The 25,036-nt window shown below is 48.0% G+C and overlaps 1 protein-coding gene across 3 annotated transcripts in view; it reads right to left on the bottom strand.

The window, feature by feature from the left end:
• ZFHX3 (zinc finger homeobox 3) overlaps positions 1-25,036 on the bottom strand; it is a 238,902-nt gene that overhangs the window by 46,352 nt on the left and 167,514 nt on the right. For 2 of the 3 annotated variants that reach the window (XR_006300156.1, XM_043599555.1), the window contains exon 5: positions 256-363. Coding sequence is in view for 2 of the 3 variants with exons in the window: in XM_043599555.1 (XP_043455490.1) it covers positions 256-363 (108 nt within the window). In the remaining variant the exon portion in view is untranslated. The remainder of the gene's footprint in view (positions 1-255; positions 364-25,036) is intronic. The other variant, XM_043599556.1, reaches the window with a different exon arrangement.

Below are 25,036 nucleotides of genomic sequence, written 5' to 3'. Positions count from 1 at the left end.
GACACCTGGATGCTCAATAAACAAGCTGGCTCTTGGGCCATTTAAAGAAAAAGCTTTAAAAATTCTTCAATACAACCAGACAGAAGGAGAATGATGCTGACCATTCAAAAAAGCAAAACCCAAATCCTTCTCTCGCTGCACAGAGCCAACACAGTTTTTCTGGACACATTAAGGATGCATCTGCTCCCTGACCCGTCGGCCTCCCTCCTCCAGGAGAGACAGATGTCAGGGCCCTGAGGGCAGCGCACACGCTACCTGTCCACTTGCTCTGGTCTTTCTCGCCTCCACTCTCCTGGTCTTTAGCAAGCTCCTCTGGGTCAGCAGGCGCTTCACTGGGCCCTTCAACATCTTCAATGGCTTCTTCTGAAACAGAAGAAAAGCAAAATGTCAAGGATTAAAAGTAGACAGAAGATGAAGGATTCTTGGCTCCTAGTCCAAAGAATCACCAAGCACAGCACACAGAGGCCAACGACTGTGCCTCCTCTCTCCCTATGGCCCTCGAGAGGCTGACTGCACTCCGGATACGTTGAGGTCTAGGGAAGCAAGTGGGGCCTTCCCTTTCCTACTCACTGGCATGAGAATGACTCGCTCTAGACATGGGGACATTAGGTATTTCTCTCAATCCTGTTGAAGAAATAACTCCATCTAAATGCCTTAAGTTGCATGTGTCTTTTCCACCCGAAAATGCAAAACAGGAACCACATGGTAGCTCTTGCTTGGCTCCAACCCCAGTGTGTTATGGATTTGAACTAGACTAGACCCTATCACTGACCCTTCAGAGGCCTCACAGTGCACAGGCCAGACCACGGCAGGAGGGTTTTTTTTTTTTAAGTCACTCATAGTCTCAAGAGTCACAGAATATCACTGAGAGGATTTTGTTAATGTGAAGAGTTCTAGAAAACAAACAACATCTGTAGGTGTGCCAGGCATCAGTGGCAAGGTGCTAGATTTGTAGAGAAAGGGGGAAAAATTGTAACAGAATCATATATTTTCCTTTTGAAGTCAGTCCATTCTTTACCCACCAATGGTTTAAAACTAGCCATGGAAATTCTCTCCAGCTCAACACACAATGCTTTGATAGAGACAGAAGAATGGTCATTTCAAACACAAGGTTACTCAAGTCGGGAGGAAGAAGAGAGATATTCTAAATGCTGAGGCAAAGGAAGCAAGACATTTCTCTCTTACTTTCCTGGCCCTCAGGATCATTATCCAAAACATTCATTAAGAATGGATTAAACAAGGGACACATGACTGGCTCCCTCCGTGGAGCAGCTGGATCTCGAGGTCGTGAGTTCGAGCCCATGCTGGGTGTAGACATTACTTAAAAAGAAAAAAGAAAAAAAGAATAGGCCTAATGAATGAGTAAGGCAGGCAAAGCAAACGGAGGTGGGTGAACGACAAAATTGTTAGCAGATTTTGAAGAGCACACCTTCCTAGGTATAGAGACATGAGAACCTGGCTGCCCACATTAATCACTGGGGTTGGCACTAGACTGGGTGCACAGGGACTAGGTACTGGATTTGGGGCTCAGACCAATGTCACCCTAGGTCCCTGGAGCCATGACCCTGCTTTTCAATGTTTCAAGCTGTTACCTTCCCCAAACCTCCAGAAAATAGCTTCTAAATTTCATCACACAAAGAAAGTAAAAGGAATTAAAAGTAAATTGACCCCAGAAGCTTTATAAAACACTTGAGGAAGAAAGTATCTGTTTAGAGTCAGATTTTCCTAATTCTTCCCAAAAAGATGATGGAAGTCCGAGGACTGGAAAACTGAAAGAGGGAACATTCTTTCTTCATTACCACCAAAAGGGCATTTATGAGGCAGTCATGAGGAACACAAATAAAATAAGATAGTGCTTATTTTCATCTGCAAATAATAGGCCTCCTTATGTAATTTCCATGTCTCCTTTGGTCATACTGCATAGGCAAGGTAACATCAAGTCTCACCATACCCACACTTAGTTCAAACAGAGAAAAATCAGGCAACCATGGTTTGAAGTCAATCTGATATACAGTGCCATATTAATAATGTACATCGTGTAGGAGAGAAAAAAATTTACATACAAGCATTATTAGAGAATAACACATAAATTACACAGTATTATAGATGCATAATCTTAATTGTGTCCAGGCAGAATGTCCAATGCACATTTTTACACTTTTGATAAAACTGTTCAACACTGTGATTATAAAATTCATCTTTGAATGGTGACACTAGAATTCAGTCAATCAATCTTAAATTGGGTCTACCCAAAGGAGCTAAGGTTCTTAAAATATACTCATTTGTCCCAGTACATGCTATGATACAAACTATGTCTAGTAATGTAGACATTAATCAAATTTGATTATGAAGAGATGGCTGAATGGCCCCTCCTCTCCATCACACACACTTCACCTTTGATGTAGACAACCTGACATCTAGCAAATAGACAAAACCCTGATGTGGTGAACAGTGCCTGAAGTGCTTCTCTACAAAAGAAGGAACGAATTTGCCCACTGGGAGGCACCTCCAAAGGCCAGCACCCTTCTCCTCACCATCATGTGGGCTGCAGCCATCCAAGCAGAGAGTTAAGAACTCACAGTCACTCTGGCACTGACCCCACTTCTTTAGCCTCTCCAAACACATCTTATTCAGAAGACAGAGAGTGTGAAGAATAAGCACATCGGTGATGCACTGAACAAGGAAACCGCACAGTGCTTTGTGAATACTCCTGGAGCCCTCATTCTCTAAGCCTCGGTTCTTTGCTTTCTTCCCTCCCTACCCTACTACAAGGAGAAAAGTGAAAGCAGCTAAATTCCACTGGGAAGCTGGAGGGCAGAGGTTAATTCAGGAACTTATTTTGTTTCTCTTTCCCTCCCTCCACCTTTTTTTTTTTTTAAGATTTAAAAATCAAATCCTCTTCTTTTTCACCTCCTACTATCATTTGTCATTCATTCACTAACAGGCTGTTATATGCTTGGTGGAAGAAGAAATGATTAAGAAACTCCTGGAAGAAGAAGTTATTAGGAAACAGCTTCCTTTGCAAGAGGACCAGTGTCACCCCCAACGGAAAACCAGGTCCCATTCGGCTGAGCAGGCACTTCGCTGCAGTTCCACCTATGACCTACAGGTGTCGCCCTCTGCATGGCGAGGCCTGGAAGGGCAGCTAGCTGCAGGAAGCAGACACCGTCTGGGCCGCCCAACCTGAGCATGTGGAAATAATATACGTCTTCAAGTGAACTGTCTGGTCCTGGGGAAATAAAATAGGACATTCATAAGCAGTTACACCATCTGTCTTTATACCATCATCATCAACAGCAAGAGGAAAAATAGCTCTTTAAAATGGATGAAAGCCCAGGCTGACAGTAACCAGAAAACTGTGAGCTCTGAATACCAATAAAGCCAGAAAAATGATTAAAAAACAGAGATACAAAGTACGAATTTGTCTGGACAGCTCAGACCCACAATGCTTTGCAGGCGGGGTCTGTTTGATTGGTTACGAAAGCCTAAAGAAAGCCCACTAAGACCCAGGCCTCGCCTCATCCCCCTGCACTGGAACCACATGGGGACCAGGGGCGCGATGGCATCCAGCATTTTAACAGAGAGCATATCCACACTCCGGGCTGCTGGCACTGGTTATCCAGCCTGTATTCCCTTTAGGAATGTGTATTTGACACCCACGCATTGACGGAGCACGGGGTTGGGGGGAGGGGGTGGCAGTTTCTCACAGATCACAGATTGCATTTTCCACCCGTGAGCTCAGTGGCAAAGGGCCGGGGTCATTACAGGAGTCGATGTTTTAAATATATATATAATACCAGCTACTGACAGATGGTGGAAACAAGTGAAGACTTGAAGGGCCGACGATCTGGTTTTATCTGGAAAATCCTGTCTTTCCCTCCGATGACGAAGTTGCTGCCCTTCCCTAAGACACCCAGCAGCCACTTTGCCATGTTTAAGGCTGCAACAGACAAATCAAAACCATCTATTCTCCAACAGTCTAGCGGTATTTCAGAACCAAGCAGAACACCCCAGGAATGTTTTTTCAAGGGCAGAGCCAGGACCTGGGTGAGGAGGTCATCTCTGCTCCCTGCGCCCCCCCACCCCCGTTCCTGCCAGGGGGCAGCAGGCCCAGCGCAACCCAGACAGAACGTCTGCTTTTCAGAAGACTTCAGAGAAGGTGCTTCTAAACCCGCTACAGCAGAAGGCGACTTGGATGGATACACCCCATAGTGGCCCTCAAACCGAGGCACCCCTCCTATGTGAATGTATTTTCATGTTAAACGGCTAGGAAAACACAAGCAAATCTTGAATAACTGTGAAGTCTTCCTGGTATCTCTTCTGCCTTCAAACTCCACATAAAACTTCAGCCTCCATTGGCTGAAGGTCTTTAAAAAAAATCTATTTCCATCACTACCTCCTTTTGACAATGGCTTCTCCCAGACAGCACTGACTAGCACTCGGGCCAAACCCAGCCCTGCTCATTCATGTCTCCTGGCTAAGGACAGAGCCCTCAGGTGTAAGAATTTCAGCAGCTACATATATTCTAAGAGGGAAGGGTTCTTGGGGGCAGCTAAGGTTTTTGAGGAGATGATACTGCAGCTCCAGAAAGTTCCCCTTCAGTCAGGGTGGTTTTGCTTACCACAAATGCGAAAGGTTGTCTTAACACACCTTCTACGTATCATGTTGGCGAAGGTGACTGCGAGATTCGCGACTTAGGGTGAAACCTGCTCCCAGAGGAGGTGTGCGTGCCAAGTGGCAGCCCCGTGGAGATTTGCAACAATTTTATGAACAACCTGGAAATGGGTATGTGAAAGGAGCACCGGGCAGAAGCAAGCACAGAGGTGGCATCATCATACAGTCTGCACTCACCCTGGCCGCATGCACTCCCCAAATGCGATACCCAGAGAACTTGCCAGTTGCCCCCAAAACCAATGCCGTTCACCAAATAACTGGGGACGGGAGCTGCGTTCACTGGGTGTTCTTTACCAATTGCTTACAGACTTAAAGGAAGGGGAGTCAATCAATGGCTAAGACTAGTCCCTCTGTTCCTAAGTCTTAACAGGATAATGTAGAACAATTCAAACCTTCCCCCAAACCTGACAAAGCTCCCAATAGTGCCTCATTGTGACAGAATTTTGGAAATTCTCCTAAGAATCAGGGTGTCTGTACCCAAGGCTCTCAGGCGATCACGTCACTTAAATAATACAACAATCTGGGATCCCTGAAGAATGAAACTGTTCTTTCCTTTTTCTTTGGGGTGAGCCATATTTGAGGGTGGGGGTGAAATAAAGTGCATTTGCCTGTCGGCAGGCTCAAGAGCTGAGAAACATTAGCTGTCATGAACCACAATCAAATCAGGTTTGAAATATTTAGCAGTGGCTTGGAAAATGCGGTGGTGCAGCTCTGACAGGCGAGATGTGCACAGACACCCACTTTCCATTATAATGGAAATATCAGGCCTGTTCTGAATATGTATAACCCAGAAAAATGTATTGATTTTTCATTCGGCATTAAAAAAAATGAAATAGCCTGCAGCTGTCAAAAGCCTTTTGTTAAAAGCTCATCTTTCCTGGAATGAGGTTTACCAGAAACAAGTTTTAATTGTATATAGGACCTCTTCTTTGAAAAACAAAATAACCAATCTGCCTACTTTGAAGATAGGGTTAAAGCTTTTCCTTTCTCCACTTTCAACCTAATTAACCAAGGACAACCGCGAAGCAAGCAAGGCCTGCAACATGAGGGCCAGCAGGAGTACCACGGAAGGTGGCAGCCACTTAGGCTGGGATCTCTCTTGGTGGAGAGCAGGAGGGACTCCATGACTGTGTCTTGTCTTCTTATTTCTGTAACTCGTGTGCAGGTGCTGGACCCTGTGGCCATAGACTCGGCGTAGGACACTGTGGCCAATCTGCTGTCTTTTTGCAAGGTTGGTTGGTGCAATTGGAAAACAAGGGCAGAACCCTCCAGCGTGCCCAATCCTCTTGGCCTTTTGTTATCCACAAGAAACCTCTACTGGCTGTATATACTCTACAGAACATGCATGCTTTCTTTTGCAAACACAGGTCAAATCAAATGCCACTATGTAAAAGAGGACTGCTAAGGTCTACACCACTTGTTTCTAATAAGATCTAGCATGTTAAAATTCTGCTAAAACAGTAACTTTAACAGGATGTGATTGACAATGCTGACGGACATCCAACCTTGCTGCTCCCAGCTCTTCACCCCTAGTCTTGTCTTGCCTCTCAAAGCCAAGGAAGAAGAGTTAAATGGCAGCAACGTTCATAACTATGCCGTTCTCCCTCTGTGACATTTTGGCGAGTGGGATCTCACTGAATGGTGACCACGGGGCCTACCAGCGGGTGATTCTCCATGTGCCCCAGGCTTATTCCCCAATGCACAGAACACCCAGATACAGGATGCAGCAATCCATTCTGCATCATTCCCAAACATATTTCCTCAAACATTTACTCCATGGTTTTATTCCAATGGTGTCTTTCCAGCCCTGACGGCGGGGCTGAAAACTGCACAAGACACAGCTTCGAGTGATGAGGTTTTCTGGTTGACAAATACCGCAGCCCCAGAACATTTCCCCCCTTAGATCAAGGTGGTTTTGCTTACCACAAATGCACATCGTTCTCTTAACACACCTTATACTTAGCATCTTGATAAAGGTGACTGCATGTTTTCATGCAGACACATGGAACAGGAAACGTAAAACCTCCTTCAAAGTTCTTTGTGGGTAATCACCTGAGTATTACTTTTAATTGCAGGCAAAATGTGTCCATTCCATTTTCTACATCTTAACAGGATACTGAGGGAAATACCAAATCACCAGATGAAGGGTCCAGAAATCCATACTGACACTGGCAAGTGCAACATTTTGAAATATAACCCATCACAGTCCAGGCAGGAAAGCTTAAAGGGGCAAAGAACGAGGGTGAGGGGGTACAGCAGGCCCCCAGGGGCTTCGAGGCTGGAGCATTCGTTTATTCACCTTCTCAAGAGAAGATTCCATTTCTTTTCCGGCCGACATCAGAACTCCAGTGCAGTAGCAGAGCCCAAGGTGAAAAGTAGGCTCCCCACACAGACGACGGGCAAACGGGCCTCCCGCACTCCTGCCTGCCCAGGCCTCCCTGAGGTCCCTGCCTTGCACAGGATGTAAAGGACAGAGCACCCTCCTGGTGGCCCTTGTCTTCGCATCATCCATTTGCTTACCACCCTAAGCTCCGAGCCAGGCCAGGCCATCCTGCCAAGGACCCTTCTCTACCAACTGGGGAGAGCTATTGGGGTGGGGACAGCCTGGTGCTGCTGCGGGGAATGTGCCCACCCTGGTCCCTTTTTAAAAAATAACGTGGCCAAAGCACTAGCCGGTTGTTTTAAACAAAACTGCCTTCTAAAGGTGACATTTCTACACGTGGACGTCACTCCTCTGAGAGAAAGGGGGATGTGAGCAGTAGAGGAAGCGGAGGACGCGCTCCATTGGAGATACACTCCCTTTCCCCCCAGGGATGAGCGCAAATCCTTTAAGTGATCATTTTCCCACAAGAATTCTTTTGACCACTAGGTGTTCACTTACCAAATACACCTGGGGCCGCAGGGCCTGGAGTTTCTGGACAGAGCCTGGAAGGTGGCGGGGGGCCGGCCAGCCTTCCGAGAGGGGCTTCGGGAGAAGCTCTGCAGGAAAACCCGGTGCTGGAGGACCTCGGCCTCCTCACTGCTCCACCCTTGACCCTGTTTCCCTGGCCACCACCCCCACGACCCTGCCTTCTGGCAGCAGGCTAAAAGAATCAACACTCTGAAGGCAACTCCGGGTATTATTAAAATGAATAATTGGAGAATAGAGACCATTTATGCTTTTGTATATTTGAAGATCGTGCCACTGTTTATAGAAACAAGAAAAATGGGGATTGTGTGGCAGGAGGGAGGCTGGGGAGGCCGGGCATGCTGCAGCCCTGCGCAGCCCCTGCTGGGTAGAGCAAGGTCAGCCACAGCAAGGACGCAAGCCTGGGGGAGGCTCTCCCTTTGCTTTTTACTTAACTTCACCTCCACCTTGCGCACTGACAGGAGAGCGCGTTTTATGGGTCCATCGCCGCCAGGGCCTGTTTAGGCCTCCCAGAGAAAATTTCCCCTCTTTGAGCTGTTCTCCTAAGCAAACGGCACACAGAAAGCCAGAGCACAAAGTGAAAAATGCTGCCGTTGTGTGGCGAGGGACAGGTCCTGCCATTTTCCCTCTCCTGGGCGAGGCCACTTGGTCAATCGGAACAGTCTGTCAAAACCGCGCTAAAATTAAGGGGGTGGGTGGGGGTCAAGGGAGGAGAAAAAGGGAGGAACCGCCTACAGCCAGGATTGCAACAAGTTCCATTTATCTGTGTTCTTAGCAAAAGCACCTGGGCTGCCCCCTGCAGAAAAGCAGAAAAGGATAAAAGCCAATGTGCGGTGACAGAGCACAACGGAACTAAATATGTCCGCTGACTCGCCTGGTGGCTATTCACAGGAAGAGTTTGCTTTCTTGCTTTTCTTTTCTTTTCTTTTCTTTTCTTTCTTTCTTTTTTTTTTTTTTTTTTTTTTTTTGATAACTGAAAAATGTGAGTTCCAGTTTGTAAAACACAAACCCAACCCTGAGATGGTTTCGGAATCCACACTCCACGGGAAATCCAGCTCTGTCCCAGAACTCTGAGGAAACTGAATTCAGCAGGGATTAGCTCCCCTGATTTCTCCAGGGCCAGGACTGGCGCTTTGCTTCCACACATGAAATGTAAAAAAGGGCAAATTCCCTGAGCATGTTTGTAGCGGAGCGTGATGGGATTGTGTTGTCATTTATGGGAAATAATCGCAGACCCATCTCTCCCCTTCTCCCCCCCCCCCCATTTTCCAGTCCAAATAACCATGAAAAATTACACTTCAATGTCAGGGCGACGACAAAGGAGGCGCGCTCTCTGGGAGCTCAGCGGATTTGCAGGGGTTTTTCCTTTCTTTGGACAAAAACTACCTTCAATTGTACTTCATTTAAAACGTGATCTAACAAATGCATTTTGACAAGTTCCTTTCTCTTTTTCTCCCTTCTTTCAAACAGTATTTTGCACAGTTTAACCTCACACCAAACTGGAATGTTCTGGAAAGAAGAGGCATGCAAAATAGAAGGTTCTTGAAACCAAGAAGGGTGTTTTATTTCCCCCTCTGTTAAAAACAAAGTAGTAGAGGAAAATAATGAGTCTAACTCAGTATGCTACTGAGAATGAGCGGGGGGAGGGGACAGAGTAAGTCACAGGGTCTTAACAACAGACTATTTGATGGGCAAAGGTGAAAAAAGCCAAGGTCAGTAAAAAGAGGAAGGCTTTGATGGAGGAAGAAGGGGACTCAGAGGTTTGCTCTTCGGAACAGACTATCTTGTGGACTTGGAAGCATCATCTAAGGCATCTGGAAGTACAGTCAGAAGTGGGTGTTCCTGCTCACATGGGATGAGGCGGGGAGGTCCCACTTCCCTCCTAGCCCCCCTCCTCTACAGAAAAGGACATCTTTCACCCAAACAGATCTGCCTGAAAGCTTTTTAACATTCCAGGTGTGAGACATAAGCAGTTCCTACAAGCATCTGTCTTTCAGTAACACTCTGCTTGAAATAAACACTGCCAGGCTTCCATGGCTGGAGAGGAGAAGACAGGATAGATAAACACACATGAGTGATAGAAAGAGTGTAAATAAAAAAAAAATTAACAGTTTCCATTAAAAAGACTGAAACCACCCTTCTGAGTTGAAACTCACTTGGCTTGTCAGGGAGATACCTTATGCTAAAAGAAAAGAAAAGAAAAGAAAAGAAAAGAAGAGAAGAGAAGAGAAGAGAAGAGAAGAGAAGAGAAGAGAAGAGAAGAGAAGAGAAGAGAAGAGAAGAGAAAGAAAGAAAGAAAGAAAGAAAGAAAGAAAGAAAGAAAGAAAGAAATTCCTATTTATTTTTAATTGGAAAATGTTGGAAATACACGAGTGAAAAAAACATCAAGGAAGGCTTGTAAGTGTACTTAAGCATCTATATACAAATGAAGGTGTGTGGGAAACGAACAGGATGTACCAGGAGTGGTATTAGATGATGGTGATTAGAACCTAATGGGTATAAGTGAGACCTTGTGGGATGGCTCTTGTACTGGGAATGTCAAACGCTGAAGGATGCTATCTGTACAGGAATGACAGCAAGGAAACGAAAGGCAGAAGGGTGGCTGGACAGGCCCAAGGTGTTTACGACAGTGGGGAGATGTGATTTGACGATGCCCAAAGGAATGATGGAATATTTGGGGCGAAGATATGCAAAAAAGAAAACTGAAAGACAAACAGGTAAGTATCTTGTTCCTGGCCATCAAAACAAACAGCACACCATCAAGACAATACGAAGCCATGACTCCAGGAGTCTAAGTCACAGACCAACACGAACGAGGGGCTGAATTCCCAGCCTGTTGATGGCCTCAATCTTAATGCTCACAGTGTCCAAAGGGTCTGCAGCCTATTGAGAAATCAGCCTCGGCCCCTGTGAAGCACAGGGTGCTTGCAGAAATAGTAGTGTGCTCCCACCCGAGGACAGGAGAGTGATGGACTGCCTGTCAGTGAACTTCATTTTGCATGATCATCAGCCACTTATGTGCACAGCTGGTAAAACAAGCTGATTCATAAAAATAAAGCACAAACAAAGGCTGACACTTTCCAAACCAAATGCAGGAAACAGACGTCAGGCCAACTTCAGGCAACCCGGCACCCAAGAAAGCACCGGCTAAACCTGTTCTTCCTTGGACAGACCTGCACGTGCACAAAGGTCACCGCAGGTGTTAACGGCACTGCCAGCTGCAGAGTCTAACCCTAGGGACACTTATGAACCCTGGAGATGGCCCAGGCCTGGGTCTTTAGGTGCCTACCATGCATACATTGCCTGGTACAAGTGGAGAAGGGCCTGCCTCTGCCAGAAGCATTTACGGTCACACCTGAGACATTTAAGGATGTGTCTACACTTGGAAAGTAAAAAACTGGGCCATTCTCCAAAACCATCAAGTCCCCAAGCACACTTCAGTCTGAAACAACCAGGCAGCAGCAGCAGCAGCATGTTTGAGCTAACATTTCCTCGGAAACTGCAAGGAAAGTGAAGCAGGAAGCTGAGGTACAGAGAAAATCCAAGGGTTTATGTTCAAAACCTTTCCTGCATCCACGTGAGAAAAAGCAGATGGGACTGCTAAGTTGTCATTTTTAACATGCACCTTGCACAGCTCTTCTGTGCCCAAAGGGAGAAAGAAAATTCTTGGCTCTTCCTCCTCGTTTTGAGTAACTTCCAAAGTTATGCCAGTGGTTGAATACAAAACCTCTGCATTTTTAAACTTTGGATATTACAAAATACCCCCACCAGCAGCACACCAGCCCTTTCATGGTGATTTTGGCTACGGTAACCCATCTCCAAATCTTCAGAGCTACTAACTGTGTTTTACCCTCAGTCTCAGGATTGGGTCCATCTACTCAGCCTTCCCTCCTGTGAGAGGTGTCTTTCCACCTAAGAACAGGCTAGTATCCCCGAAAGGGAATGCAGTCCATTACGCACCCCAAATTAACACTGTAATGGTATCTTTAAAAATTTTTTTGAATGTTTACATTTATTATTTTTGAGACAGAGAGAGACAGAGCATGAGCGGAGGAGGAGCAGAGAGAGAGGGAGACACAGAATCTGAAGCAGGCTCCAAGCTCTTAGTTGTCAGCACAGAGCCTGACGCAGGGCTGAACCGCTAGACCATGACCTGAGCTGAAGTCGGATACTCAACCGACTGAGCCACCCAGGCACCCCGTGTAATGCATCTTAAAGGCCAAAAATGCAGTCATAATCATCAAGACAAACAATTCAATAAAGGAACTTAAATTCTAGACTCTTTAATAGCGGGAACAATTGAAAACAACCAATACGTGAAACCAAAGAGAAAGAAAACATCTCCATGAGATGAGAAGGTCATCAAGGATCTGAGCAGAAAGTAACTGGTACTTGGGACAGTTAGGAATAAGGGATCTGGAGAAACTGACAGCACACAGTCATACTTTATGGAAATAATTTTGGATGTCTACACTCTTCTGTGTACATGCTGTACCTGGAAAAATTACTGGATGCTCTTGTCAGGGAATACCTTACGTCGGAACTGTCCCCACACTTCCAGAAGCAGACAACTCTTTCTAAGGGAATATGAACCCCGGGCAGAGACAGAATATGGAAGTAAAGCCTGCAACAAGTCAATGGTTTTGCTTCACTTTGTAAGGCCAAGAATGGTGGCAAGGAAGGTAAGAAGCAATGAAAAAACTAGTTAAAAGGCAATACAATCTTGAAGATGAGACTGCCCAATGATTAGGAAGAGAAAAAGTGAATGAGTTCTCACTTACCAAGCAACAATTTTAAATATAAAAAGTAAGAAGAGGAGGGGGAATAAGAGGATTTAGACAGCCATCAAAGAGCAACTTTCCAAAAAAAAAACAAGTTTGCATCTTTAAATTCAGCATCTACGATGGCAGGTGGGGGAAAGGTCAATTTCTGTCTGAAGAGAGTCTATGAATTGACTCACCTACTGGAAAATTCTGGTGCAAGTATGGAAGAGAAGCATGCAAGCAAACAGATTTAGGAGAGAGAGATACTGGCTGTTTGCAGAAACCCAGTCATCAGAGGGACCGGCCTTTGTTTTGAGGGATTTGGGGGAGCGGACAACAAGCACTTTGATTCTGTAGACCAGGAGACCAGGACCTGGAGAGGGGTGGGGGGCTGGATGTCCCCAGGGCGAGGAAATCCAAAGGGGGATGAAGGGGACAGGTGGTCACATGCTGCTCCAGTGGCCAGCCGGGCAAAGAAACCAACAAAGTCCCATGGAAAAGCTCCGACGTTGAGGCAAGTGGCACAGCTGCTCAGAGCAAGACCTAGTTTTTCTTGACATTCTGAGACAAAAGACATCATAGCAAGGATAAAAATGGGCTCGCCAAGACCACAACAAACCGAAAACCATCTCCTAAGAACCCAGATATCCGTGTATTTAGGCAAGTGGTATCCTGTTAACTTCCTGCCCAGTGGCAACGTGGTACCCAAAATAAAACCGTCACGTTTAAAGACAGAACGAGCCATGGCTCTGGCGCAATGCAGCCCGCCCACCTCGCTCTTTCATCCTTACACACATAAACACACGTACGCTCTCTCTCTCGTTCCTGCTTTCTCCCTCTCTCCCTTCTTGCTCTTTCTGGAAGGGGGTTGTCCCAGAAGGATTCCTCCCGAATGGCTGGGAGCAGAGCCCGTCAGAGAGCTTCTAGATCAGGGTGAGGTCCAAGGGGCTGGTGCAGCCCCTGGTCCCTGCTGCAGAGAACCAGCAAAAGCCAAGTAATTGCTTTTTCCCCTTCCACTAATAAGCTTTTCAGTGGAGGAAGAATTCAGCTTCCTGTAGTCAACAGACCCTTTTTTCCCTGCCTCTCCTCGCTCCAAATAATCTAAAGTGACTGCAATTTCAGTCCTGGCTCTCTAGCATTCAGCTCCACCGGCTGAGGTCAGAAGGTGTCAAGTGAGGGCTCTCTACTTCTTTTCTACTCTGCCTTCACTCCACCCATGCTTCTTTGTAACTGAGGCAACCTGCCTCCCCAGCCCAGCCATTATGTGTATCACCAGCCCACAGCACACACTGACTTCAGTCAAGATTCCAGGAAATGTTTTGAAGGCCTAGAAAACACTGGGGGAGAGAAAAAAAATCTCTTTGCTGTAAACAACTGATTAGTAATGACCAACTTCAGATGCTCTGGTGACCCGAGTCACTAATTTCCTGGTTTCGAGAAAATGCATCGCAGTACAACATTTGTGTGTGTGTGTGGTGGTTAAACCATGCGGCTGGTTGTGTGGTTTTCGGTTTAGTGGAATGCAAATGACTCTGGTTGCTGAATTTGTTCCTTGAGATGCTGCTGCGCACTCATGGGGCTGGTATCAGGTCTGGTTTCGTGTCTGGTGGACGGGCTGCAAGGGGACCTGCCTGGGAAAACTCTGCCCCACCCCCTCCCCTGCCTCATCTCCCAGATGAATGAAACGGGATTTCAATTAAGAAGGGCAGCAGCAGGGCCTGCCCTCCTCTGCCTTCACCGAGATCTAACGGAGAGCACAGAGATGAAGGTGAACAAACAAATGCACAAGGGTGACGACTAAGTGAGAGGTAGAACAGGTGTGTGACGGGACTGATGGAGGTTCAGTGGTTCCAGTCCCGGGGAGAGCATGAAAAGAGGGTTAACGTCCAAGTGCAAGAGGCCTGCTACTGGAAGAGCAGCTCCACGCAGGGGAAACAGAGGCAGGTCTGCAAAGAGGCTGCTCAGTGGGCCTACAGCCAAAGCCCATGAGGTTCTGAAGAGAAGGACGGAAGGGGAGAAGCGTGCAGGGAAGGCGTGAACACCTGCACGCACCCCCACCCCCATCACACACAGAGGAGGGGGATGCTGACTCCTGGCTACAGCCAGGCCTGTGATGGGAATTTATTTCCCTCAATTATGAGCTCTTGTCCCCAGTCTCAGTTCATCAGCACAGTGCAGCCAAGTCAATGAAAGGCTCCATAATGAAGTAATCACATGCATGGGGATGGCCCCGCACCTGCCTGCTGGGCCCTGAATCAAGCTGACATTGGCTCTCCAATCCCCCCAACCCCGTGTGCGCCTATGATCCATGTCAGGTCACCCCCGTCCTGCCCCAGGAGCCTCGAAGCCTGGGTGCCATTTTCTTGACCCAATCACAAAGGCCCTGATTGCAAGGAGGAGAGGGAAGGGTCTAGCAAAGTGGGACTGGTCAGTAGAAAACGTGTTATTCTTCCCTTTTTTGCTGCCTGGGCAATCTTCACTGCAAAGAGTCTGATCATAAAAACCAGTACCGTGTGCTTAGAAAGATGCCATTTGTCTAAATTATTACTATGTAATAACAGTAACTGTGGAATACAACTGTCACACAACAGAAGTAAATTCTATTATTATTCCCATTTCACAGATGAGAAAACTGAGGCTCTGAGAGGTTAAATTAGTGGCAAAGGTCACACAGCCTAGAAGTAGAACAAAGCCAACGCCCATGTTCTTCATGAACACCTTAACAGCTACTGCATGCCTTCCCAAGAGAACTTAAACTTCTTCTCATGCTATCCTTCCATCTACCCACCCATCTACCCATCAATCCATCCATCTACCCATCCATGTGCCTACCCACCCATCCACCTACCACACGTTCACAGAGCACCTGTTCTAGACAATGACAATATAGCTGGGAACAAGACAGGAAGAGTCCCTGCTCTCAAAGTGCAGGGGTAAAGAAGAAGGTGGAGAAGAAGGAAAGAAGGTGGGGGAGTAAGAAAGACAAAAAGCTGCCGAACAAATGACCATACTGTAAGTCAGATGCTGATGGAGAAGGACGGTAAAGTAGGGACAAGGGAAAAGGGAAAAGGCAATGCTAGGGGTCACTTTCTATGGGAAGCTTGGAGAGGGCAACATTTGAACACAGACCCGAAGGAGTGAGGGTGTGAGCTACAAGGGCCTTCCAGGCACATAGGAGCCGCATGTGCCAAAGCCCAAGGTGGGAGCAAAGACAGAAAGGAGGGCCAGGAGATGAGTCAGGTCACGTGGACGAGTTCCTGCAGGCCTTACTGGCTACTGTCAGGCCAGAGGCACTGCTAACACCTAAAGAACTTCTATGAAAGTCAGAACAATGTGCTTCAGTTCAGCAGCCCCTCCTCTGGGCAGATGTGGCCTCAGACTCCCCATCCTGCCTGGTAAGTAGAGGCTGGGATGGATTCCCGCCCTTAGCAGAGAGCTGCGTGGGCGAGACATCCTGCTCAGCTTCACACAGTTAGGCTCGAAGAGCTTTCCAGTACGGAGGCTACGGTACTTCCCCAAATCTGCGTGTGTGTGGTGTATAAAACTTCCTTTTGCCTTTTCCTTTACTAGGGAGTGGGCAGGAGCCGACCTTGAGTTGAACAAATGCAAAGACAGGCAGGGGAACCCTGAGCATTCTCTGCCACTGGCCATACTACACCAAGTGGCTGGCCGTGACACCCATGCACCAGAAGGACCTGCCCCACCACTGTGCTCCCAAGCCCCTCCCTGAGAAGCTAAGGCTCGGGCCTCGGGTGAGGAACTCCTGGTTCAGCAGGGCTACAGCTCCAACCCAGAAATTTGTCACCCACCATTCCACACAGCCCTTCTCGGAAACTTTATTGCCTTTCCACATAAATGAACTTCAACGCACTCCGCAAACTTAATAATCATATAAAGCTACGTAAGCTCAGCAGGGCTGCTATTTCGATGCCAGCTCTTCCTAGTGCAAGATGGATCTGGAGGGTGGGGGAGGAGGCTTTACTTTTCTTAAATGGGCCACTGTGGAAAGAAGTCCACTCCATTGGCCACAAGAGAAGAGGGGTCTCCCCCTAGTCTCACACGCACGCACGCACGCGCACGCGCACACGCTCTCAGCTGCCGCAAGGCCACCCTGGGCTGTCTCGGGGTGCAGCCAGGTAGCGAGGTATAGGTAGACCGGCATCACAGGTCTCCTCAGGCAGCACTTGGCCCCGTGCCGCAAACCAGCTGTCTCAGAGTACCCTGGGGCCTCCAAGGCAGAGTAAGTGGGTGAGCCCTCAAGTGTTCTGGGTTCTGTTGTTAAACATTAACGGGTAAATCCGGAGCACCCATGGGTCAGCTGCTCTGGGTGCTGTTTCTCTGGCCAGGAGACAAGAGGAGCTGGATCTCAGCCAGAAGGGAGAGAGGGAGGGGCCCCGAAGAAAACACAAAGAAGCCAGGAGGGGCCAGGAAGGGGGCCAGGAGGAGGAGGCCCTTCTGGGCTTGCTGGGGATCCACAGGAGCGGCCAGGACTGCCCAGAGAGGTAAGGCTAAAAGCCAGAGAGAGACAAGAAGGCACCGAGCAGGGGAGTGCAGGTGATGAGTGAGGAAGCAAGATCCAGAAAACCGGGAGCTGAATGGGACAGGATGCACAATGGGCCAAACCCAGCACAGCTTAAAGCGCCCATGAATTCAGGTTTCCACAGTGACCAGGAGCCTGAGGAGCTGTCGCTCCTTCTCCAGGTCATTCCACTCCAATCATCAGGAGAACTGTGTTTTGGGGAAGGGGCCAGAGCAATTACCGGAGCCTTCACTTCGTTGCTCCCTTTTACAGTACACTTCCCAGAATAAACTGCCCCAAGACTTCATCCATCACCAAAAAAGGCAACTGTAAAAACACTCATGGCCGGCCCCTTCCCACACACCAGCAGGCGCCCTCCCCTGCAGTGGTGGGGGGTGGGCAGGGGTGGGGGCCGTGGGGGGAGGTGGCTCCGCCCGCCGTACTAATTGCTCTTGCGGATGCTGTGCGGCGTGGGGGCCATTCCCAGCGCCGAGCAGTTAGGAACTTCCCAAATCATTAACCTTTCTCGGAGTGCATTGTACTGGGAGGTGCTCCCTCTGCAGCCCTATTCAGGAGCCCTATTGATCTGCCGCACACTCGGTGCCTTCAAAGTTGTTTATGATCAATATGCAAATTGCCCATGGCATTGATCTAGTATTAATTTTCAATTAGGGAATCCACAAGGGGTCTCTGAGGGTCAATACCTAACAATGCAAAGGAAACTCCGCTGAGGAGTATCGGGCCTGGTGCTGATAAAAGCTTCCCTAAGCCTCCTTCTCAATAGTTCCAGGCCCTCGGGGCTGTCACCTTCACTTTGGCTCATTTTGTTCCCTCCTAAGTCAGACCCCTTCGGTCAGCAGTCTCTCAGGCTGGATCTGTGGCTGTTGCCCTGGAACTCCCCCCACCGCCGACCCTCCCTACCCAGGGCCACAGGGCCACTCCCTGGCCTGCCAAGTGCAGTTCCCCTGACACCCGCCCTCTTGATCCGATGCCCCAGGCCGTGCCTCCATGTCTCCCCATGCCACACCCAGACCCGGGACCACTCTCTCCCCCAGCTCCCCAACCACACATACCTTTTTCCTCCCTCTCTCCCTCTCCCTCGTTTCTGCTTAGTCACGGAACGTCACCTTGGCACGCTGCCACGGCTGGAGCTGGCGAGCTGCACGGTCCCCAGAAATCTCAGGCAGTCAGGCAGAGCCGCCAGGCTGCCAGGTTATGCTTGGCAAACAACCCACTGATGTCATTTCAAAAAAAACCAGCAGGGTTGGGGGGGTGGGGAGGAAAAAGGCACAGCTTCAAATCATCTGTTTCTCCTTCTTTCTTTCCTCCAACAAATTTTTTCTTCCTAAATGAAACATGGGGACAGGGGCTGGAGGGATATTAATTACTTTACCACTCATTCATGGTTCCCAGAAGAGGCCACGGCCCGCCCTCCAGGAGCGCACAAGGCAGTTCATGTGAGCCATCGATGGGGGTGTCCCCAGGGAAAGCGTGCCCAGCTGGGACCAGAGTGACCCGGGAACTCAGTCATTCCATTACGGGCCCCTAACAGCCCCTGAGAGGCTTGCGTGGGAAAGCTGGGCAGACAGGAGTTGGAAGAGAAAAGTGTGTCCTGCTCTGTCCTCCCAGCAGGTGTTGGGGACAAGCAGGGCACAGCTGTGCTCCAGCCCGGGGCCCGGCAAGGACTCTGTTTGCCTTCTTCTCTCTCTGCCAGGGGCTCTGAATGTTCCAAGTTTTCTTCACATTCTCCAGTGGAATAAACCTTCCAGGGTCTCAGGCTCTCTCATTACCCCATGAAGCCACCTGAAGACCCAACTCCATGCCAGATGGGTAGTGGCCTGCCCACTTTCGGCACTGCCGCTCGTCATGCAGGCTGGCGCATTAGCTAGCCAGGCTAATTGGTTTATGGATAACATTAATTACCATGTTGCTCATTAATGGATGAAATCTTTATTGGTGCCATTGATCAGCGGACTTGTTAGCTGGCCTCCTAACCAATGGCAGATATAACAAGCTCTCTTATTGGCATATCAATTAATGCAATCAATTCCTGGCCAGAGGCTGCCATTCGCTTCCCTAGTTGTTCAGGGGTAGGAGACAGAGCCATGTCAAGCGTGCCTTTACTTAGAGTCCCCAGTTCTCAACTGACCTCCAGGTGGTCTCTCTGCCACTTGGGACTCATCAAAAAAAAAAAAAATCACACCCACCCTTCTATTTGAAAATCACCTTTCCATGTTCTGCCAGTGACAAAAATGCTACCCTATCAGGATACAGAAGCTAGAAGGAAGACAGGAGGGGCCTGGGGGCTGTTAAAGCAAACAGGAGAAGTGGAGGCAACAGGTGAACCTTTTCAGTCCCCAGACTGGCCCCTGGACAATAACCGCACAAGCCTGAAAACACAAGCCACAGGCATCAGCCCTCTGCCTCTGGAGACCCCGCCAACCTCCTCGATGCACCCTCACATCTGCTGACCATGCCTAATGGCATCCGCCTCACTCAATGCCTCTGACGGATCCTATATGAAAACATCACTTGCTCATCTGAAATCCCAAGCTCCAGTACCAAAAAGGACTTTTCACATTAGGGACCATCACGTGCCCAGTAAATCTGTGCAAACAGGGGCTAATGTTTGTTGAAATGCATACAATAAATCTCTTCAACAGCACTTACATCCCTATAAAGGCACAGTTTGGGAAAAATTTCTCTAGGCAGCAACATGTCTTTAGTTAAGTTGTTTTAAAAAAGGCTGAGGGACTGGGTGTGTGGGTGGATCCAGAGGACCAAGGATTTACAGCTGGACTTGACCGACGAGCAGCAAACACCAGGGCATTAGCGCTACAGCAAAGGGGGTGAGCTGATGGCCCTGTGGCTTTGGGAGGGTAAGTGGGGAATGCCTGACCCCAAGACATGCTTTAAAAGGATTACCTGGAGGTGGCCCCCAAAGGGAGAAGCTTCAAATATTATTTCAGATTTGTTTCTAAAAGCCAAAAATAAATTAAATGTAAAAAGGGAAGAAAATCACTACTCTACTCAGCAGTGCTGGTGCTATTAATAAACGTTGCAAGCCCAAACATTTAATTCAAGGAAAGAGGGGAGAAGCAACAGAACTGGTGAAAAGCAGACAGGGAGGGAATGCAAGCTGCTTTGGGCAGAGCGATGACGGAGCACAGGAGGGTGACCAAGGCCATGGCTCGGGGACATAACTCTCAGCATGTGGAAGCACAGCTCGGGGCTCCTGTGATAAACAGAAGTATTTCCTCCCATTTAGAAATAAAAAGTGACGTCTTTCCATGCGGACCACATCAGTACTTCCACAGTCACAGGGCAGAGGCAAGTCCCGAACAGACCAAGGCAGGGGCCAGAGAGGCCCGCCGCAGCCGGGGGTCACCCTCTCAGGATGTGGCCTGGCAGCAGAAGAGGGGCAAGAGGCCTCACGAGGGAAGCCAAGGCCTCCTCAACCCGTAAAGTCATGTGCAAGGCTGCATACCACGCAGTGGTCATCCAACACAGGTGACGGGGAGATACCCAGACGAGGGGCCCTCCGCCCGCCACTCGGCACCACAGTGATTTTTTCAGCAAGAGCAGCCACAGGGTCTTCCGACAACAGGAGTCCCAGGGCGCTCGTAAGGTGCAGCTCTCACAGGGTAATGGTGTCTGAACCACTCCCTCAGGAACCCCGTAACACTTGCAGGGGTCCTGCAAAGTTTGATTCCAGTTTTCTTTTAAGTTGCTTATAAAATTTCGGGTGATTACCAAATGTTGTAATAATGAAAACCTAAGTCCACGTAACACACTGGAGGACAGGCCATGGACTCTACGGCCAAGTGAACTAGATTCTGTGCAGACCTCAGAGTAAAACTTTCTGCCATCCCTACTTAGTTGAAGATTCTTCTGAGACTGACACACAGACACTTCTTCTGAGACTTCTGAGACACAACACTATAAAAACAGGTACCATCTGGAACTACTTCCACGGGAACAAGGATCTGCATAATAATGGAACCAAACCGAAACAGAACACAAAACAGAAGTTTAGCTGATCCTATTGAACTACCTTCCGTAACTCTTAATTTTTAAAAAAATTTTTAATGTTTTTTTATTTTGAGAGAGAGAGACAGAGAGAGACAGCGTGCAAGCAGGGGAGGGGCAGAGAGAGAGGGAGACACAGAACCGGAAGCAGGCTCCAGGCTCTGAGCTGTCAGCACAGAGCCTGGCGTCTCGGGCTCGAATCCACAAGCTGTGAGATCCTGACGTGAGCCTAAATCAGATGCTTAACCAAATGAGCCACCCAGGCACCCCCAGAACTCTTAATTTTGATCAAAATGTTGATCAACTCTGCTTTATTCTCCTTTTTAAATATACAAATGTGACAACTCTGAACTCCTAAATTAACTATAGTTATAAAGCTTTTCCAGAAAATTATTCAGATACTGGGTGAAAATTAGATCTCATTTGTTTAGAAAGGAGAGCTCTGCTAATAAAGTTTACAAAGCACTGTTTTGCCTGATGCACTGCTCTAGATGAAAAGCAGAGCGCCCTCTTTGGAGAGCCTCTCTTAGAAGCAATGTGGATAATTTAAAGTTTCGAGTAAGAAAGTAAAAACTCACAGCCTAAGCTGACAAAGCATCCTCACACACATCTAATTCACTCTTAATATTACATGGCACACGGAAGATAGCACGCCGGTACGGAGAGGGTCGTATCATGGTAAGATGACAGCGAACCTAAAAGTACTCTTTTAGGTTGTGTATTTGCTTTACAATAAAAAGTGAAGCGGGAGAATGAGCTCTTCAAGCAAAAATCAAGTCCCGTTAAGAAAGGGTTGCCTGATTCTGGTGCAAAGGTGAGCGCGCGGAATGGCGGTTGTCCTCGTCTTGATACTCTAACCAGACAGAAAGCTCCCATGATAGTCTCTCCCAAAGACAAGAGCTTGCAAGCTCTCTCTCCAAGACAGAAAAGAGGGGTTATCTAATTTGTTCATCTGTGAATTCACCAACTCATTAAACATACCCATTAAGTTACACCTACTAGGTTCTAGGCGTTGGGAATCCAACTGGACAAGAAGGACACATTCCTGACTTCATGGGACCTATTCTCTAGCAGACCCACCTTGGGTGACACAAGATGGCTGAGAGACGTCCAATCTTGCCACTGAACCATCACGTCGACATGCACTTGGACAAGAACGTCGCCTCTTCTACTAGGTCTCCTTTTGCTCATCTGAGCGATAACAAGGTTGGCCTTGGATGTTCTAACATCCATGCCATGCTAGGGTTCTAAGTCGGTCCCACTCAATACTATCCAGGGCAATAAAAATCATCAGAGAATCAAACCCTGTCTACTCTAAAAAGACTCTTCCTTCGCAAAGCTCCGGTCCATGCCTCCCTGAGTCTTCACCTGGGTGATTACGTATCAAGGTTCGTCCACACCAAACACGGTAATAAATCAAATCTTATCAGAATTGAACTATAAATCTGTGAAGACTCCAATAATTTCTAGCCAAGGGAATAACACCACAAAAGTACTTTTTAAACTAATTACTCGGATTCCGAAGAGCGGCCCTAATGAGCCTTCTTTCTGCCCAGAACTTACTAAGAGGAAAAAACTACCTTCTGGTGCAGTAATTACTGCTTTCCCCTTCAAACTTCTAACTGGAGATCGATGCTGCATTTTAAGACCCATTGATTTACAATTAGCCTGGCTTTCCTGCTAAAGTGTTTTTTAAGCAGAGTTTACTTTTATTTTATTTTGAAATCTCTGAGATCTGGTTCTTGGATTTTACACCCTCATGAGAGGGGACTGGAAATCTCCAAGAGGAAGATACTCATCAGAACAGAGAGGAGGAGAGGGATGTAAATCAGAATCAGGAGAGAGGGGAAGGGGAAAAGGGAACTTTGTTTGTTCACAGGATAAATGCAGAGACAGAAATTAAAAAAAAAAAATTTTTTTAAGCCAAAACTTTTGCCGAAAGGGGAAGAAGGAATGATGAAATCCAAAGAGAGGAAGCAGAAGGCAGGGAGGTAGGGGGAGAGAGAGAGGCTCACAGTCTCACCAAGCGTGGCTGCTGCCAGGGTGGCTAGAGAAGCTCTTTATTGCCTCTGCTGTTTATTAGCATCCTTGGGAAGGAAAAAAGAGAGAGAGAGAGAGAGAAAGCTTTGTGCGTCTTTGCAAAACAAAGCACTGGTTAAAAATAGTGTGTGCAGCAAGGACAGTGTGCTAACGTGAGGGTCCTGGCAGCTCCAGCACTTGCACAATCTGTCCCATGAGGGGAGCAGGAGTAAGCGAAGCAATTAAGAATTTCATGCTGATTGCTTCGAGCATGTTTTTCTATGCCATAAAGATAATAGCATAAAGGATATGGCCTTGCTTCCCTCCCCCTCCCCTGCCTGGCAACTTCTGCCTTCTGTCTTGTAAACTCTTTCTTTTCCTCACCTCCCATGGTTGAGGACCCAAGATGCTGCTTAGCGGGTCTGGCACCGCTTGATGGAATCGGTTGCTTCCAGGCCTAAAGCACAAATCGGAGCTTGTCCTCACGGACAGGTCCCTCCCCACCCCTGGCCGAGGGCAGACCCAGAAGAGGAGCCGTAAGACGAGGAGCTGTGTTACTGAAGCCCCAGAGAGACGGAAGGGCTTCAGAAACGGGGAGATCCAGGCTCTCCGAGGCCCCTCCTGCCACTCACCCTGGGCTCCTCACTATGGCCAGCTCCCAAGAGTGACTGGAAAAAGATGGTCCTGGAAAGAGAAAGTGAAAAATAAAATCCCCCAATGACAATAAAGGGGGGAGGGGACAAAAGCCACTAACTTTTTTCTTTTTTTTTAATGTTATTTTATAGCAAGATTGTATAGGCCAATTTCAAAGACTAACACGAAAAAAGTGCAATTAAATCCTTGAAAAACTGACAGATCAGCAAAACAAAACCACCCGGAGGAGAGCCCGATTGAGCCTCATTAAGAAGGAGTTCAGCCTGTTTTTAAAACCCTTCTTAACCCTTATCTGGGTACCTCCCAGCAGTGAGGGCTCCCAACGCGGCTGGCATAATTAGTGTCAGAATGGAAAGGGAGAAAAATCAACCAGGAAATAGAAATTAAAACACAAATTTAGGAGGGGGGTGGTGTTTCAAAAGGAAAAACCATTCCAAATTCAAACAACAAACCCCCATCAGTCCAACCGGGAGCAATGGGGAGACAGCAAAATGCTCCTCCATACCCAGAGATAACTATGTTCCAATTACACAGAGAAAGGGCTGGGGCAGAGCGAGTGCCACCATCTACTTCTCCCCCTCCTCCCCAAAATATATTCCACCTTGTGGTCGCGTCAACTCTGGGAGGCTGAGTTGATGGCAGACGGACGGCAAGCCGCACCAACCTCTACATCAATTACAACCATCACGCCTGACAATGGGGAAAATGAGATCTGGTGACAAATTTTTGCACCTTCGGTCCTCAGGATCCCCCAAAGGGGGCACGCACGCACGCACATGTGTGAAACAGCGTGTGCGTGGGAGCGAGCGAGAGCATCGCCTGTGAAGCCACCAGCCTGTAAGGAGGAGATACGGCACAGAGATCCATTATAGGAGAGCAGGCCGCTACGGAGGGAATACTCAGGAGATGGGGAAGATGGCAGAGAGACGAAGCCGTTTTATTAAATCGGGCAAATTCTAATTTATTCTGTGGAGACAGAGGAAGAGAAAATGGATTCACTCTCAGCATCTCCTTTGAGCTGACTCCTATCGCCTCAGCAGAGGGAGACGGAGGAGATGAAGGTGCCGGGGTTCATGTGGAAATCAGGGGAGGTTTCCCCCTTTCAAAGTGAACATTATATCCATTTCACCTCTTGCGCCAGGAATCTGGAAAATAATGCTTACGTCGGAGAAACATGGTGGTTTTCTTCGGGCTTTCTGATTACTCCAGCAGGTGAAGGGGCTTACAAATTTGACTCCCTGCAATATGAAATCAGAGAGGCGACCACAGCCGAGATAAGACACGGACACGGGCTGACAAAAGGAAAAGGAATAGTGGGACGTCTCCCCCAACGGCAAGACGCGCCCCTTGCCCGATGGTGGGAACAAAAATGGCACTTTTCAAGTTGGGAAAAAGGGGAAAGAAATGCCTTGAGCAAGAGCACCAAGCGCGGAGGTTGTCTTTCATTAACAAAAGGCACCTGTGTTGAGA

Source organism: Prionailurus bengalensis, chromosome E2 (assembly GCF_016509475.1).
Source record: "Prionailurus bengalensis isolate Pbe53 chromosome E2, Fcat_Pben_1.1_paternal_pri, whole genome shotgun sequence".
Classification (NCBI taxonomy): Eukaryota; Metazoa; Chordata; class Mammalia; order Carnivora; family Felidae; genus Prionailurus; species Prionailurus bengalensis.
The sequence above is the reverse complement of the archived record's forward strand: the minus strand, read 5'-3'. Positions and strand labels throughout refer to the sequence as shown.